The 18234-nt window shown below is 34.1% G+C and overlaps 1 protein-coding gene across 1 annotated transcript; it reads right to left on the bottom strand.

Moving 5' to 3' along the window:
* Positions 1 to 5590: 5590 nt before the first annotated feature.
* On the bottom strand, positions 5591 to 16475 carry LOC143222231 (uncharacterized). Its single transcript, XM_076448449.1, has 4 exons — positions 15971 to 16475; positions 12322 to 12467; positions 6322 to 6452; positions 5591 to 5916 (listed from the first exon to the last, which is right to left on the bottom strand). The coding sequence occupies exons 1-4, from the start codon at positions 16252 to 16254 to the stop codon at positions 5749 to 5751; spliced, it is 729 nt and encodes a 242-aa protein (XP_076304564.1). The 5' UTR covers positions 16255 to 16475; the 3' UTR covers positions 5591 to 5748.
* Between the last annotated feature and the right edge of the window lie 1759 nt (positions 16476 to 18234).

Below are 18234 nucleotides of genomic sequence, written 5' to 3'. Positions count from 1 at the left end.
TACTAAGATAAAATATACATATTTATGATACTTGAAGTCTAGCTTCTCATGAATCATGATTTGTTAACATTTAATTGACTTTTGTGGATCTTATGTGAACATGCATGCAATTGGTTTAGCTATATTTCATGCAAAATTGCTTCAAGATGTGATCTCATGACACCAATCTTTTTTACAACTTTTGTAAGGGACATGCTTTGCACAATATGTGTTGACGTTTAATTTCACAAATTAGAACCCCCTTTCAAACATTTTGTCTGTGATATCACTTACCTAGAATTTGATCAATTTAGCAGACTATCTCTGGAAGTGGCGGTTAAAGCACAAGCATGAGAAACACCCTATACCTCAATATTTGCATTGTGAAAAGTCTGGAATTTCTCTTGTACTGGGGCTCAAAAAATCACTAGCTGTATCATAGTTTGATAATCAATATTTTGTATATTATAGTAGCAGTACAGCACCCCAACATGCACTTGTAGTTATTCTTACAAGAACCATAGGTTATATACACTCCTTAATCTGTGACAGTCATACTTCACTGTGTTGTATGGCAAATAACATTAAAACTAGATCCAGATCCTTCATTTTCTTTTTCCTAGGTTTCTGATGTATCACTTGTGGATCCCATTTACAAGTGAAATGATTATATATTGCAAGGTTTGTTGTCATTAATACTGCAATGGCTATTACAGCTGCACAGTGCGCAGGATCTGGACATCAACAAATGGGCTTCCTCTCGTCATTTGGCCAATCACTATTCCTGAAATATTGTAATCCAAAATGTAATAATTCCTTTTGAGTTCATAAGCCATTTCAATAATATGTGGCTAATACAGTTTTGTGTATTTTCTACGGTAAGTTAATGCATGCTTAAATGACTGAAACACTTGATCAGTACTTGTGTCCACATACAAATCAAAAACCAAATATCAGTATATATTTCATGTGAGTCATCTCTTCATTTGCATTCTTCTAAGTGTGAACTCCATGAGCCTTCCTTTAAGTGGCAAGTTGGCTAAATGGTATGTTGTAAAATTAATAAAAGGTCTCCTTTCATCACCCAGTATAAAGAATCCAGGTCTAATGTAATGAACCAGTGGTTGCTTTTCAGTATACATCCAGACAATCTGGAAAGCATCTGCATGTGTTACCAGGTTCACCTGCCTAAAGCCCATGCCTTCCTTTTTCTCACACTCACTACTTGTGATGACTCTAAAGGTTGTATTATTATTCCTTCAACATCAATGCAATTTCTGAAATGACTACATCCTTAGTGCTCAAGAGAATCTCTCACAACAGCTGTTTTATTGAATGCAAGTAACATTTTTCCTTATAGTGCCATATGGCTGATGTCTGGCCTAGTCAGCACCTGGTTCCACAAACATATTAGCATACCAAATACTTAAAAGGATCGTAAATCTAATTCCTTTGTATAATTCTCAATTAATAATCTTGAAGCCTTGTGTAGTGCAAATAAAGCCATCCTATGTGGTTAGTTCCAATCACTTATGCTTCGTTCATTGCGGCAGGTATGTGGTGAATTGCTGTCTGTTTATAATTACAAGTTATCAACAGCACAAATCTAATACTTGGAGGTATGGCTGTCTGCAGCTTGATTTCTGTAGAAATTAATTCATGTATTAATTACACAACTCTTGCAAACAGCAGAATGGCTCCATACAACACTTCAGAACACTACTTGTACATTTGTAAGTACTGTGACTCCCTTCTGGACATGTACTTTGGTAGCCAATTGTTTCTGGTCTCTGAATAGTTAGCATTGGATACTTTTACAGAAAACTGTAACTCATGTTGATTCATAACGTTTGTAACAGGTTCATTCAGTAGAAAAAAAAAGCCAAATATAAGATTAAGAAACACCTCAAAGCAGTCTTAATTAGAAAGAATTATGTATTTTTATGGTTAAATGCAAATAAAATGCAAGATCAGCCCTTTGAGCTTCTCTCTCTCTTGCAATGAGCTTGAAATGTCTACTTCAAACCAGATTGCATCAGAAAGGGTTTCTTTTATAGACATGATATGTCTTTCTCTATAGGTGAAACAGTTTGTTGATATTCAACTCAACATGGAACTGAGATGTCTGTAACATATAAAGTACTGGCTCCTTAATGGCCAAATTCTCCAGCATTCCAAGGCATATGCAGATTACAAAATCATTAACAGATACAGATGTGAAGCTGGACCATATTATTGTATCAATATATTATTTATCAGTGTAGGTAAAATATTAGTACAAGTTGGAGATCTAAACAATTATGGCTGGAAAAAATGAAGATAAAGCTATAGGAAGAAAATTAAGATGAAAGCTAGTAAGTAGTAGGTGAATGTAGCTAACATATCTGCAGCTGGGAAAAAATATTTTTTGAAAGTAATAAGCTTACATAACACTTTGCAAGTGTGGAGGTAATGTTCCATACTATGAGAAAGCAATGAGTAGTGAGGTTTTTACTACACAATTCAGATAAAATATCAGTAATTAGGAAATTAAGATATTCTTAAATATGTTATTCAACATAAAACAGTACCAGGAAATAGCCTTAAGAAAGGAACTTACAAAATAAAAAAGATAACAGCCTTGACTCAAAAGGACACTTTGACATTAGATGCATTTCAGATCAATGCACATTTAATAATTGTTACTTATAATTACACTTTCACTTTTAGTTTGGCAGTTTCCATGTTTGGACATATTTCAGCCAGGATTAGTGTCAGATATACTTTTATGTGTATTCTCCCATCCAGTTGCTACATGGGTGATTTTACTGGTACACTCTACTCCTTGTTGTTAGGTCCTCCTGATTACACTCCAATAGCCAGCAAAACCTTGGTTTCTGAGGCTCTAATATCTATATTTTTGTCCTTCATTTTCATGTCTGGTTTTTGTTTAATCCTTGACAAGAAGATCCATTTCACATGTAGATTTACTTCCCTGTTAGCTCCTTCTATTCATCCACCTTTAATCGAAGTATTTCAGTGCAGCTGGATGGTATTCCACTTTTGGTCAGATAATAGGGAATTTCCTGCTGATTAGCTTTCTGTAGTTTGGGTGGTAAAATTTCTCACTTGGCTCTTCTACCATGGGTCTTTGGTCCCTTTGCTTTTTGGATTTTGGGCAGCCCTCTCCTATACCTTCCATTTCTCCAGTTATTGTGAGGACATTACTTCTTCTATTTTCACTCTACTCATACACTCCTTTCAATTTCAGAGGTCTCCTAGGCATTCTTCCCTTTTGGATTGAGTCATTGGTTCCTTCATGCTCTGATTTTTACCTCTGTTTAAACTTTGTTTCCTTCTTCTCTTGGCCTGCAGACATTGCCAATTTGATTTGTTTACCATTGGCATTTCACATACTTATTATCACCCTACTTATCTTCTCGTTTTTTCCTATTTCCTACCTTCTATCTCTTCTTTACCCTTGTTTGGACCCTGATAGACTCTGTGTCTAGTCAGGGACCTCAGGTGTGATACTGCATTTTTACTACCTTCCAGGGTATGTACAACCATCTTTTTATTCCCTGGAAATCCTTTGTGATCTTTTTTCTTCTCCCTTATGTATCAACTCTTTCTGATTTATTTGGTCCATTGCTTTCTACTTTCTTCATCCCATACTTTATTCCATGTTTCCTCCCACCCACTCTGTCTTCTCATGCCTTCCCTCACTTCTCAGTTTTATTGTCCATTGGAGGAGATTCTCCATGCTGTCAGGTGGACCATACCCAGCACATTTTTCCAATTATCTTCATCACATCACACTTTTGTCCACATTGGTGTTTTATCTTCTACTAGTGACCATGCTCCAGATTTCAAAGTGACTTTGACTGGCAATTTTTGTTCATTCCCCTCTTTTTTTAGTGGCCACTCTTTCTTCCATTTTATCACAAGATTCCAACTATGTGGTAAGTAGTGCCAAACAAGGTATTCTTTCATTTCAAATTTGTACTGTAAGCCATGTAGGCTTGCACTCTATCATCCCTGCCATGCTTAAAGTGAATAACTCAATATGGTCTGCTTTTCAAAAAGGGTTTTGTGGCCACCCATTGCATTGTCTAAAATTATGACATTCCTCTGGACTCTCCAACAAACTCTCACCTTCCTTATTTGAGTGGAATATGGGAGTCCTTATCACTTTCCAGTTCCAAGTTGCTGGGGTGTTTAACTATGGAGGCAATCTCCTGTGTGGTTTCTACAAAAACGTTTACTGTAACCATTCAGTTAAGAGTAGGGTGTAGGTGTCCTGCTGATGTAGATGCAACGTGGATGTGGTCTCCTAAAACTATTTACACAATCATAGAAGTTGATCAGTCATCTTACTGGATGGCATGGCCTCGTTATCTCTTTACACATTCAACAATATTCACAACCAATGGAGTTAATCTGTCACTTTGCAAGATAATGTGGACTCTTTATACCATTTACAATACTCAGGAATTGATCCATCACTGAAATAATTGACATGGCCTCCTACTATTAATTTATATATACAGTTGAGTTGATCCATTACCTCACTGATTTATGTGGCCTCCTGTTACACATTTCATACCAAGTGGAGTTGATTTTTCACAAATGCAGTTCCCCCCTTCTGACTGGAAGTCCTCATCTTACCTTTTTGTGGACAACAGATGAAGTGTTGAATTTAAGTGAAGCAAGCAAGGTAAATCCTCTTGATGCCAGATAGCCAGTCCTGAATTGCTGCAGGGCATTGATCTTTGTGTAGTCCCCAGTAATTTGACTGGGTCTTAATCTCTGATTACTTGGTTGGATATCAGTACCCTATAGAAGGAGGTTTTGATGTAGTTTACTTGCCGAGTATGGTCTGATCATCCTAACTGTTCTGCACCTCGCAATTTCCTCCTTTGGGTTCTACAAATCACATACATGGGAGAAGAGTATACCTGGCTCAGAATTGGCATGGTTATCCTTCTCTGATCTTTGGATCACTTCCTCTCATGCTCATCCTTCATACTCTTTCAGGGGTACTTCTGTTATTTCCTCACATTGCCTCTTCTCCTTCTCAATGTGGAATTATAACTAATCTTGTGAGCGGAGATAGGTATCAGAAGTTTTTTTTTTTAATGTGGTTATGTTGGGTGCTTATCCCCTCTCACACTTCCTCCCCACTTCTCTAGTGCTCACACCTTCTGCCAAACTTTGAAGTAAAGGTGCAGTAGAGGAGTGTACAGAGAGTCACATATATCACATAAGCATGCTTTGCTACTATTGGACAATGGATGATGTATGATTTGCGTGATAGACACGTTGGAATATACTAATTCCAATAAGAGGAGGAGCATAAGGCTTGTGACATATGTAAAGCAAATGTTTGCATATTGATGGCAGCAATGAATAAGAAGAGCTAATCTTGTGTGAGAGGTGAGTATCTATTAGAAGTCCCCTCTAGTACAGCATTAAGTCTACATATTTACAATGCTAGTATCAGGGGTTTAATTCCCATTGGTGGACTTGGCAGATAGTTCAATGTGGCTTTGCTATAAAAAACACACACACTTATCAAAAATACATTTTCAGTAAAGGAAAATTATAGCTTTTAAAATGAAATATATCATAGTAAAAGATAATTGTAAATTTTATTGACACTTCAATATTACAATTTCATCTCATTCTACTGCAGTGGACCTTCAGCTCAAATTATTAACTGGTAATACGCAAGATGTTTGATATTTTTAGTATAAAATCATAAATAATAAACAACTGTAGAATAACTATTTATAGTTCATCATGTTTTGGACCACTAAATTCTTCATGAGAAATCAAACCATCCTTATTTTTATCTTCATGCTCAAATATTTCATCAATTAACTTCTTCTGCTCAATATCATCCTCCAGTTCAGCAGCATCAGTTTCAGGAATCTGTTTGGTTATATACTCCACAAGCTATGAGAAGTGTGAACAAAATTGTAATTTTGTTACTATATCTATGACTGTCAGATTTAACATGCATATAAAAATTCATCCTTCAAAACTATTTAATTTACTGCATCTTCTTAGCTAAATTTAAAATCTACATAACATTTTTACTGGTTTTCATTTTTAAAGTGCTGTCAGTACCAAGGTATTGACTTCACATTCATGTTATCAAATATTAACTGATGATATTGCCAGTTTTCCAGCTTCTACTTGTAAGTTAATCACTTTTGCAACTGTTATTCATATACTTGCACATAAATTAAAAGCCAGCTAGTGTTTAAAATCACAATGGTCATGTTTATTCTGTCAGAGTTACCCATTTCCATACAAACAAACAGGTTATTTTAAATTATCATTATGCACTTAACTTACTTCTTCTCGAGACAATTGACTATCTTCATTTGAATCTATTTCCTTGAAAAGATTAACAGGTGGAGGTCCATCCTCAATATTAAGCAGTTCTGTCTCGAATATGAGTGTCGCATCAGGAGGAATACTTGTTCCTAGAATAATAATAGTAAATGATTGAATAGTGTCAGATTATAAACTAAAATTCTAACTAACAAACGAGAGTAACAGATGTTAAGCTTCCTATTATTCACATTTTTAAACAAGATTTCAAACTTCTCAGGTTTTGTAAGGCTGGATTTTAGCCAAAATCTACAGTGGAGAATGGCAGTAGAAGAGGATGTAAACAACTACAGCAAAGAGGAAATGTACACATACAGTTGTATTATTGGGAAAAATGTATAGATCACAACTACACTATATAATCACTTTCACAAGTGGATAAAGAAAGGTTTGAGTACAAGGATGGCAATCTAAAAGAGTTTGATAAACAACAACAAGACCTAGAGAGAAAAGGCAGCAGAGAAGAAAGAAAAAACTGAAAGAAGAAAATGAGCATGAAACACAAGCCAAAAAAAGGAAAACAGAGAGAAAATATGGACACAATTTCACCAAGATAACGACAGAGGACCCAATAAAGATAATGGGGTCAGTCAACCTAAGCTGCCTAAACTTGATGAACAGAAAGATGGCTTGAATGTTTTCTTGGAGTGGTATGAAAGATTTTTGCAAAGTCAGAAGTGGGACAAAGGCACTTAGACAATTTCTTCTCACAGGTAAAGGCCTACAAGTGTATATAGGTATGACGTAAGGAGATGCCATGAACTCCAAGGCCAAGTTAAAAATGGCCTGGCTGAACTGCTATGAATTTACCAAAAGAGGCTTTTGCTGGAATTTCAGAGAACTCAAACCTGACACTGGAGAAGTTTTATTTCAATTTGTGGCATGTCTAATGGATACTTCACAAGACAGATTGAGGTGGCCAAGTGTAAATACAATTTGAAAAGGACTGGCAGATCTACTAATATGCAAACAGTTCATGATAGCATGCAACACAGAAAAATGTGAATGAGATGATTAAGCTGTCAAGACAGTATATGAAAGCCCGTGGAGGAAGAATAATTTGAATGTTCAAGAATAACCAGCCAGTGGTGGCAAGAAGTCAACAGGTAAAAGGGAAAAAGAGATGCTATAAAATGGAGCACATTGTGAGTGAGTGCAAGTCTGTCACCAATGAGTAGCAACAGAAATCTCAACATAAATCAGCTGGAGCTACCCACAAAAATGGTGCTGGCAAGAAACAAGAAAAATGTGAATGTTACCATGGGTGTTACTGCCAGAAGAAACAGAATTAAGACAATTTGTCAGGTTCACTACAAGAAGATAAGATAGAGCTAACACCATGATTAAACAGTACATGATCAGTGATATCAAGAAAACCCACTTGTAGAGAAATATATATGCAAAAACGGCTCGTTTGGGTTGAGAAAATATTTTACATAGAAGAGCGAACAACGTTTCGACCTTCTTTGGTCATCGTCAGGTTCACAAAGAAAGAGGTAACTGACCGGAAGCTGACCATATGTTTGGAAGGGGTTGTGTAACTGAGTGTTGGAATGTAGAGGGCGGTGATAGATGTTTGAATATATAATTTATTTATTTTATTATATTAATATAGGTATTAAGGCATTCCTTTATTTTGGGTTTAAGTTGTTGTACAAGTAAGGCTTCTTTAATTTTGCGTTTGTTTATGTTTGTTTATTTAGTATTTGAGTGTTCAGTACATGGTTGATAGTCAGCTCAAGATAGCAAACAGGTCAACAGTGCCAGTGACAAACATTGAGAGGTGCCAATCAACCACAACTTGCCATTAGATGAAGACTATGAAAGTCCTATGGAATACTGGATGCAGCAGTGAAAACCATCTGATGACCAGATAATGGGCAAGGTACATCTGTGGATGCTGGTTGACAGGACAGTGATAAAGGTTTTTATCGCAAGAATAAAGATGAGACATTCCACATTTTGTGGGAGACCTTGAAGCTATATGTATAAAGACACCCATTTATCACTTTGTGTATCAACAGTATATCAGGTAGTAGAAGGTTAAAGGAACCAAACAGAGAGAAGACTGAAGAGGTATCTGTAGTTACCAATTAGAGCTCAAAAGAAGAAAAGCAAGCAAGTTCAAGCCTCTGTGAGTCTCAGTGAAGGGTAACATCCAAAATGAATGTGTACAAAAACTGGATAAAGCACAAAAGAATGACCCTTGACTACAGAAACTTTTTTACAGTGCCTGAAAGAAAGCTCAGCACAAGATCAAGGAAAGGGGACCTACAGAATAGGGAACTAGAAGGAAGTACTGTACCATATCTATCAATGCAGTTCCACTGGAGAAGATAAACAGATCATAGTATCAACAAATACCAGACTCTTGAAATAAACTTGATTCCAGAGTTAATTATGGGAGGACACCTAGGAGTGAAAAAGACAACAGATAGAATTACTAGCAACTTCCAATGTCCAGTTATCTTATATGTGACTAGATTATGCAGGTCATATGATATCTGCCAAAAGCAAGAACCTAGAGGGAAGATGCTGCTTGGTGAAATGACTCACAAAAGAGTCTTTCAGCAGAGTATCTATGGACTTGATTGGACAACTGGTACCTGCAGCCAACAAGGGCACTAATATACGCTGCCAGTAGTTGACTATGAAACCAAAATTTACCACACAAATCTGCTGAAGCTATACGTCAGAAGGAAGAAAGACCTAATGGATGCAGCAGTTAAGCATAGATGGATATTACAGATGTGGCTATAATAAATGGAAAACCAGAAGACAGGAGCTTTGTCATAGAAAGTGAAAATCTACTAGACCTAAATCCATAGGGTGGAGATAAGATGTCAACATCAGTGAAAAACTGACTTATAAGCAGAAGAAAGAGCTACAAGATCTATTGTGCTAGTACACAGATGTCTTCAAAGATAGACCAGACAAGATGGACTTTGTGAAATTCAAGAATGAGAAATCCAGTCAAGGCAAAGTCCTACCAAATGCCCTCTGCTATGAGAGACCTGATCAAATAAGAAGTCAAAGCAAAGTTAGAAGCCACAATCAATGGAGCCTTCACATTCAGCCTACTCTTCACCAGCAGTAATCATGAGGAAGAGGGATAGCTCAAACTACTTCTGCATAGATTTTCAGAAGCTGAACCTTGTGACAGAGTTTGACTCTAAACCTATGGTCAACCCACAGGCTATCATGGGGAAACTAAACAGAGTCAAGTGAAGATTATTGGCAAATCCTGATAGAGAGAGAATCTAAAGATAAGACAGCTTTTGTGATATCAGATGGATGCTGTCAGTTCAAAAATATACTGTTTGAGTTAATCAACTGCATGATGAGGAAAATGTTGCACAAGAGAACTGTTCAGATAAGTGAGAGCAGCAGGTGTGAACAGCAGACAGTTCAAGTGCTATATTGGCTATTCTGTACTGGACTTTGTTGGATTCAAGGTGAGTTACCAACAATAGGTATGGAAGAAGAAGAAGTGCACTACCTTAACCAGAATGTCAGATCCTTCCTGAGATTAGCAAAATACTATAGGAAGTTCATCTCAACTATGCTGAAGTTGCTGCACCACTTACAAACCAAGAAAGGCCAAATCTAACAAGGCAAAGTTAGACTAACCACTACAGATGGCATTCCAGAAGTTTAAGAACAAGTCTGGAAGTTTGCCAATCCTTAGAATGCCAGACTTAAATAAATTGTGATATTTTAAGCTGATCCATCATACATTGAAATTAGAGCAGTACATCTGCAAGATCATGAAGATGGATTGTTTTCCATATTGGTAAAAAGCTGTTGAGTAATGAAAATAACTTTTTTGTGATTGAAGAAGAATCTGGCTATCATATTTGCCACCTAGAAATTCCAGAACTACTTTTATGGTAAAGAAAAGTGCATCTTCCAAATGAACTATTAGATCATTACATACATCTAGAGGTATGAAATTTTAAGCAGAGCTGTTATTCTGTGACTGGTAGAGGCCTTGGAGTTCATTAGAGACCTCCCCATACAGCTTGAAAGCTCACATGGTGCTAAATCTTTCATCATTTTTTGCAGTTCCCTTCCACCAAGACTGATCTTCAAGCATACCACCTGTTTGAGTGGTCTGGGTATACTATACACAAGCAAATCTCTCTGAATCAAGTTAAAGTCTAAAAAATGCCATGGACCTTCACAGTGTTGTTGAAAGTCCTGTATCTATGAAAAATTACTAGAGTTGAAATCTCTCACACACAACTGTCTGTGACCACTCATAAACTTCTCAGTCAAAAGTACTTCTACATTCAAAAAATGTTATTTTCATTAGAAAGAATTGTTCCTGTAAACTCTTTACAGTGGAGAGATCAAGCAAGGGCCATTACGTGCATTATCATTTTGGAAAGCACCAAAATTTCCCGTTCCTACCTACTTAGGGTATTTTAGGTAAAAATAGATTTCCAAGTAAGTATCAGGTAGGCAGACACAAATAACAGGAGATTTGATTAAGAAATAACAGGTGTGTTTTGTAATAGATAGCTCAGTGTAAAATAACAAGTCTAAATAAACTTGAACAAATAAATGGAAAACACAGAGTGATATTTATACAAACAAAATAACAGTTGTTTTTATTAGGCTGTTGAGCTTCACAGCTTTCTCTTCCTTAGGATTAATTTCCACAAAACTAAAACAGGTTTTTCTTGATAGAAGTATTAACCTGAAAATATTTTAATAGTAACTGTTTGAAGAAAGTGCACATTAATTCAACAGGTAAACACACTTTTTTGCCCAGTCAACAGAACTCTTGTTCCTCCACAGCATTAGATGGCTGTTATACTTAGTCAACATTGTACTTGGCCAGCAAAGAATACTGCAGTGCCAATTTCAGATGATATATATTATCACAGTATCCCCTTAGCCTGAAAAACATCACTTACTACAGTAAACAAAGAAATGAAGCAACCAGAACAAAGTACTCTTGACCACTTTCTGGACCACGTGTTGTTTTCATTACAGCATAGAAGTTAAAACAAAACTTTTATGTAAAAATCTTAATATTACTAAAACAGGTGAAAAACATATGATAGGCCTACTTATCACCATTCCATTAACATGCATGCTCTACTTCAAAGTATACCCAAACTGACAATTATTTTTCAATAAAATATTTTATTACTGGAATGGAGTTGAAGAAAACATACAAATTTAATTCTGCCCAAATACTCAGGTTTATGATATATGTTACTCTAACTTCTTGCTATAAAGGAATTGTACCAGCATAGATACAATCACTTTTAGCATTCATACTGTAAAAATAAGAGATGAGCATCTTCAGTGATTAAAAGATGTATTATTACATGCAACAGACCATTAAAACCTTGATGGAAATCATATATAGCAATACCTAGATAATAAAATTGTGGTTACAGATATAGTCAAGATGTCAGTTTTTAAATGACTTACATTTTAATACAAAACATTTTATGATTAAGATTGCATAGTCAAACAGGTTGATTTAAGGTATCATATAGCATCTGTAAATGGAGGATGACTAGGCTGGAGTAACCAATAGACATAAAACTAGCATGGTGCATGAGTAGGTCACAGTAATTATCACATATTATGCTATTATTAGTAAAGAGTGGATGATTAGGTTAGGATATCATTACACATAATGCTTATATTAGTGAAGAATGGGTGACTATGTAAGAGAAGTCATCACATATCAATATTGGTATTAGTAAAAGAAGAATAACCAGGTCAATGTTGTCTTCAGCTATTAGGATGAATTGATAAACTTGTATTACCAACTTTTAGGTGTATAAAATGATTAAAATCTATCACAAAAATATAACTTTGCACATACACTACTTTAAAAAAACAATTATTCTACATCTAGAAATTAATTTAGAAAATCTACACAAATATTTTAGACATACGAGGTAATTTACATATACAATAAAATAAAAATCACACCTGCTCCACTTTCACCATAGGCCAGATTACTCGGAATTGTTAATCTTCTCTTTTCACCAATACACATCTCTGTCAGGCCAATGTCCCAGCCTCGAATCACCTGACCAATTCCTAAATGGAATTGAAATGGTTCTTTCTGGTAGTAGCTAAAACATAGGAAAAAGCATGTTTAACTCTTATTATTCTTGTACAAGTACATTCTTGTACATCATTAGCATGCTTAGTTTTTTAAATGAGACTAACATTTTACTAATCTGATAGTCTATGAGCTAAGTTAACAAATAAAAGAAATCATCAAGGAATACATTATATAACCTCTTTTTAAAATCATTCACTAGATTCCAATAACATCACTTTTCTTTATTATTATATAAGCTTCTACTATTTTTCAAAAAACTAAGAAATATTCAAAAGAATATCAATATTATCAAACTCTGGAATACTTTGCCCTTCAAAATTGTTTCCAACATTAAATTAGGAAAATATATTTTCATGATTCCAGACATTGAACTAAACGCCCATCATGTTTATAAGCATCATTTCGATTGGCATTAAAACTAATATCTAAATTTAAAAGAAAAATAAAATCAATGTCTCCTCCATGGATTGTGGAATTACTTGAACAATCTTTTTAAAAAACAAAAGAAAATAACTACATTCTACTTGAATTTCCATTGTTAAAAATAAGAAATTAGCATTTATGCTTAAACAGACATTACAATCAGTAAATAAATACGTGAAACAAAGTACAACAAAAATTCTGATAAATGTTTTTCTTTTCTTTACTTAGTTATGTTTTTTAAATTGTTTAGTCTCTAGTTGTATTCTTTTCTGTGGCTTATGGTACAAAGACAAAATGTTTTTTTGTTGTTTATCAATACTTGCTTTCTTTTTATTGGGGGATTGCTCTTTAGGGTTGATGGCTGAAGAAATCTACAAGTGATTCCATCCATGGTAATAAGATAGAATAAAATATAATACTGATGCAGTTTTCTTTGTGGCCCACTTTGCTCACTACACAGTTTACACGATTTACACCAATATTCACAGATATATTGTCAACCAACACAATATAAGCATTATCTTTTCCAGTGTTTTCCTAATGCTTGTACGTTCCACTAATATAAGATTGAGAAGGTGATAGAGTACTTCTAATTGTAATAACTGTGAAAGTATCAGACACAGTTATTTCTGGTTGCTTGTATCTTCCCATTTTTAACATAAGTCATCTTGTAAGTATAGCAAATTCCACTGTGCAAAGTAATCCTGGGCTGTGTTGGTTTGTGAAATTTTATGTTTATTCATATAACTTTCAAATATACATTTAGAACATAAAAGATATATCATCACAAACACAGAATTTCCCAAATTACCATAATTTAAATAGCTTTCTAAGTCAACTATAAAAAGGTTTAAAATTGTTTTAGCATTTGGAACAGCAAAATATGATCACCACAAACCAAACAATTCCTCTGACTAACAGTTTACAGAAGAAAAAATAACTTCTAAGATTTACTTATAATATAATATGTTTTTTTTTTCTATTTGTTATAAACATGTTCATCAGTCAGGTAAACTTAATTAGCAGGCAATCTCAAAAGTCAGAGAGAAATGGAAGGGATTCTCTGACAGGTTTGAGAAATGTATTGATCTCTCAGTAAATAAAGAAGTTTGTGGGTTCAAATTTTAATTCTTGTTTGTAATTATGTATAGTTTCTGTTTCTAATTGGTTGGAAACTAAAGTGGTCTCTTTTTTTAAATTAGAAAATCCTGAAAATTTAAGTTCAGATGCATCATGCAACATACACGAATGAAGACTAAGATTTTTTTAAATATTTATTTTTCAAATTAAGAAGTACAAAATATGAAACATAAACATTATCATGCTAAGTTTATTACATAGGTTGATAATCAACCTGATTTATTACACTTTGAATGTATCATTTTAAAATATTATGTACAAAGGAGACATGTTTGAATACAATGAAAGGTAAAGCAATATTCTCTTATATTATTCCTTATTTTTTTATGGCTTCTGTTTCTTTGTAGGCTTCAACCTGTTGAACAATTTGGATTCATCTGGCCAACCGATGTATTGGGGTTGCACCCTTATGCCTTTTACTTTTCTAGTCTAAGTCATGAGGGCCACTAAAGAAGATATATTGGTATTGAATAAGCGGTTCATATAATATATAGTATTAATCAGTTGTAAGACTCTCATAATGCCTCTATATAAAGTAGTAAACTCTTATTGTGTAAGGAATTATATTAAATATTAGACTTCCTACATCCTTTTTCTGAGGTGGCAACTTCTATTACTTGATATGAAATTAGTACTTGGACAGCTTCACATTTTTGATGTTCCATCTGGATTTGGCTCAAGTTTCAATGTGTTTTTTCTTAATGATGGCATCCTTGTTCATAGGATTCACATGTACTACCAGTTATACGTGAGGACAAACGTTGATTCTACTAAGCCTCAATCACTATTAAAATTGCATTTTGTATATCTAGGTATAAATATTTCACTTCTTGGTGGTATAACAAACATTTTCTTTATTGTCATCGAAAGTTATTGTTCCCATATGATTACTTATCTCTCTCACAGTTACAGCTACTATCCATTTGATTGTTCTCTTGTGCATAAATATTCGCTTAACACTAGCTTTCAAACTTCCACCTAATTCCAATGTGTATATCACATAGCTCAGCTACATTTAAGCATGCAAATTAGCATCTGGCACTCCTCCACCAAAACGAGTGTGGGGAGAATAAACAAAACACAGCTGACTACCTCTATACAGTTTAACCCAATTTTTCACTTCTTCATTTTGCACAAGTATTAAAACCTAGAGATTGATTCCAAACATTTTTTTTTCTTTGGTGTGTTTTGAACAGATTCAAAATATTGTTTATGGTCCAGTAGCGAGTTGGATTTGTTTATTTAATTGTGAATTCTATTTCTAACTTGATTATTGTTAGTCGGTCGCTGTTTTGAATTCACAATTTAGTATTACAGCTGCCAGCATTAAACAGCTCATAACAACGACTACAAGTGCGACATTGTCAGAAAATGAAGTGTTAAGCGAAGTTCATCAGAAGTTTTTAGGGATACGATATTCAAGTTCACAACTTAAATGAAAACAAGTGAGAAACATCATGTGACCTAATAAAACTACCTCAGATTCGTCAATACGGATTTGACGTTCTACGACTTTTTCTATTTTTGCCATTAACTTCTTTCATAGTTTGTTAGTAAGAAACAGGTTTACTTGTTGATACCTATCTATTATTTTGTAGAATCAGGTGATTGAAAATCATCGTATATAGTAAATTAATTAGTTGTTTGTTTGTTTGTTTTAAAATTACAATCAAACATAATAACATTTAATAACAATAGTATAACAGTCGGTTTTGAAAGACTGTAAACCTTTAGACATATAAAAGGGTATTGGGTTAATGGTTAATTAAAAGTAATAGAAATAATATAATAACCTTATAAAGCTGTATACTTTTTTATGTTTAGACACACAACACGTTTTTCTTACATATCAATATTCGACACTAATAACTTGTATACTGACATGTGACACTGCCCTAATTTATACGACTTATGTACACACAAAAATAACAAGTTTATGTGTGTCACCTGGAGTCGAAGTTTTCACCATCCACTAACGTTCCCTTGTAGTGTATAGTAAGCAAATCTCCTTTTTTAGTAATTCTGTCGCACTTCTCTGGTTTGTTCAATATTTCAACGCTCATATCTTCTTTCAGTTGCTCAGATCCTCCTTTAATGTCATTTTCCTGTTCTTCAACATCCACAACCTTATCTTTGTCGGCTTTAGTGAAAGAGACGAGACATAGTAAAATTATACATAACATTCTCAGAATTAGTACTAAATAAACTTTTTTATTAAAATTCAAGCCCATTATAGCAAACAAATAGATTGAAATAAAACGTAAGTACGTGTTTGCTATGTTGTCTTTCAGCGAGTAACTACTAGCCACTGTTTGTGTTAAAATTCTTACTATATTACAATTTCAGTTTGCATTCGACAACACATACGTATTGACTTGTGTCGTAATAACACGAGTAGTTTTTGTACGAATTACGGGACATGACACTTGGCTTCATATATTAAATACAGAAATGACACGTTGTAGGGTACAGGAGAGTTACCTTGATACACCAGTAAGCAGAGGATTGGTTATCAACCCGTATAAATAAAATAACGATAACAAATGGAGAAACAGGATTACGTGTACCTAAGTTTCTCTTGGCTGCACCTGTTGCATTGGGCCCTTATTCTTTATTTATTAATTACTGCTTTTTATATTTAAAACAAAAAACATGACACGGATACTATATTTTAGGAGAACAATATCAATTGCAATATTAGGCCTCTGTGTCCTACGCAAAAAAAAAAAAAAAGATTTAGTCGTAAAAATGTACATAATCATGTGTCATGTTTTGACCACAGTTATTATGTATATTAGTGTAAGTTAATAAATTACAGCTCTGCAGAAGAATATATTTTGTCACCAAGGTGTTATCAGTAATAACCTATTTTCACTTGTGTTATTTGTGTATATTAATACCTATATATTTATAAAATGACGCAAAGACAGACGTGTGAAGTATATATGTAAAAACGGCTGGTTTGGGTTGAGAAAATTTTTTTTTATGTAGAGGAGTTTTTACATATATATTTTTCTCTACAAGTGGGTTTTCTCGTCATTACAGACGTGTGAAGTGTTAGTAGAAGTGCAACATTATACTTTTAATAAATTAAGCAATATAATTTTCTGTTTATTATACCTCGTTTATTTTAAGTGCTTCTTACTAGAAAAACTTAGGAGTTTTGGGAATTGTTTATGTACACACACACTTACATATTAAACAAGTTCTACATATGTTTATTATAACTCATTTTAAATAAAATCTAGTAGCTACTGTTAGAGACTGAAATTTTCATTATATTAGTATATTATCATGGTATATCAACGAAAGACAAACTGTTCGTTAGAGGAAGTGTGTATTTAATATACAAACGGACTATTTATCTACATTAACGCAGTCAAATTACAGACATACACTCAAAACTGAAACCAAAATTCGTAAATTTAGAATCACAAAAAATAACCTTATCTTTCTTTAATTTTTAAATCTCGCTTCAAGCAATTTCCTTGTTTTTTTATAACTTAATAGGTAGAAGTTAAAACGTTTATTTTTTATTGCAAAGCCACATCAGGCTATTTGCTGAGTCCACGGAAGGGAATCGAACCTCTGATTTTAGCGTTGTAAATCTGTAGACTTAGGGTTGTACCAGCGGGGGAAAAAAATTAAAATGATATATTGTAATTATCTAGGTCAATATATTTTGGTTATAAAAATAGAACACCTACTGTCAATGCCTGATCATCAACACGAGAATTGAAAACGAATAACAAATCTCAAATAAAATAAACTATTGATAAACTTTTACAGTGAAACAAATTCAGGAACATTTAATCTCATTAAGTTAAAGTTAAAAAAGAATAAGATGCAAATGTAGTATGTTTATAGTTAAGTACAAAGCTACACAATGGGATATTTATGCTCTGCCCACCACAGGTATCAAAACCCGGTTTCTAGAAATGTGAATCCGCAGACATACCGGTGTACCAATGGGGGTGCAAATGTGGTATGTAATACATGTGTTAGCTGAATAATGATAAATGTTTGCTTGTTTGTATATAAGCATAAAGCTACACAATGGACAATCTGTGCTCTGCCCACCACCGGTATCGAAACCCAGTTTCTAGCAGTGTGAGTCTGCAGACGTATCGCCATGCCACTTGGAGGCTAATGATAAATGAACAGCAAAGTCCGTTTGTTAAATTACTGCGATATTTATTAAACTAAACATT

This window comes from Tachypleus tridentatus, chromosome 8, assembly GCF_004210375.1.
Source record: "Tachypleus tridentatus isolate NWPU-2018 chromosome 8, ASM421037v1, whole genome shotgun sequence".
Taxonomy (NCBI): Eukaryota; Metazoa; Arthropoda; class Merostomata; order Xiphosura; family Limulidae; genus Tachypleus; species Tachypleus tridentatus.
Note: the sequence above shows the minus strand (reverse complement) of the source record. Positions and strands in the feature narration are given on the sequence as shown.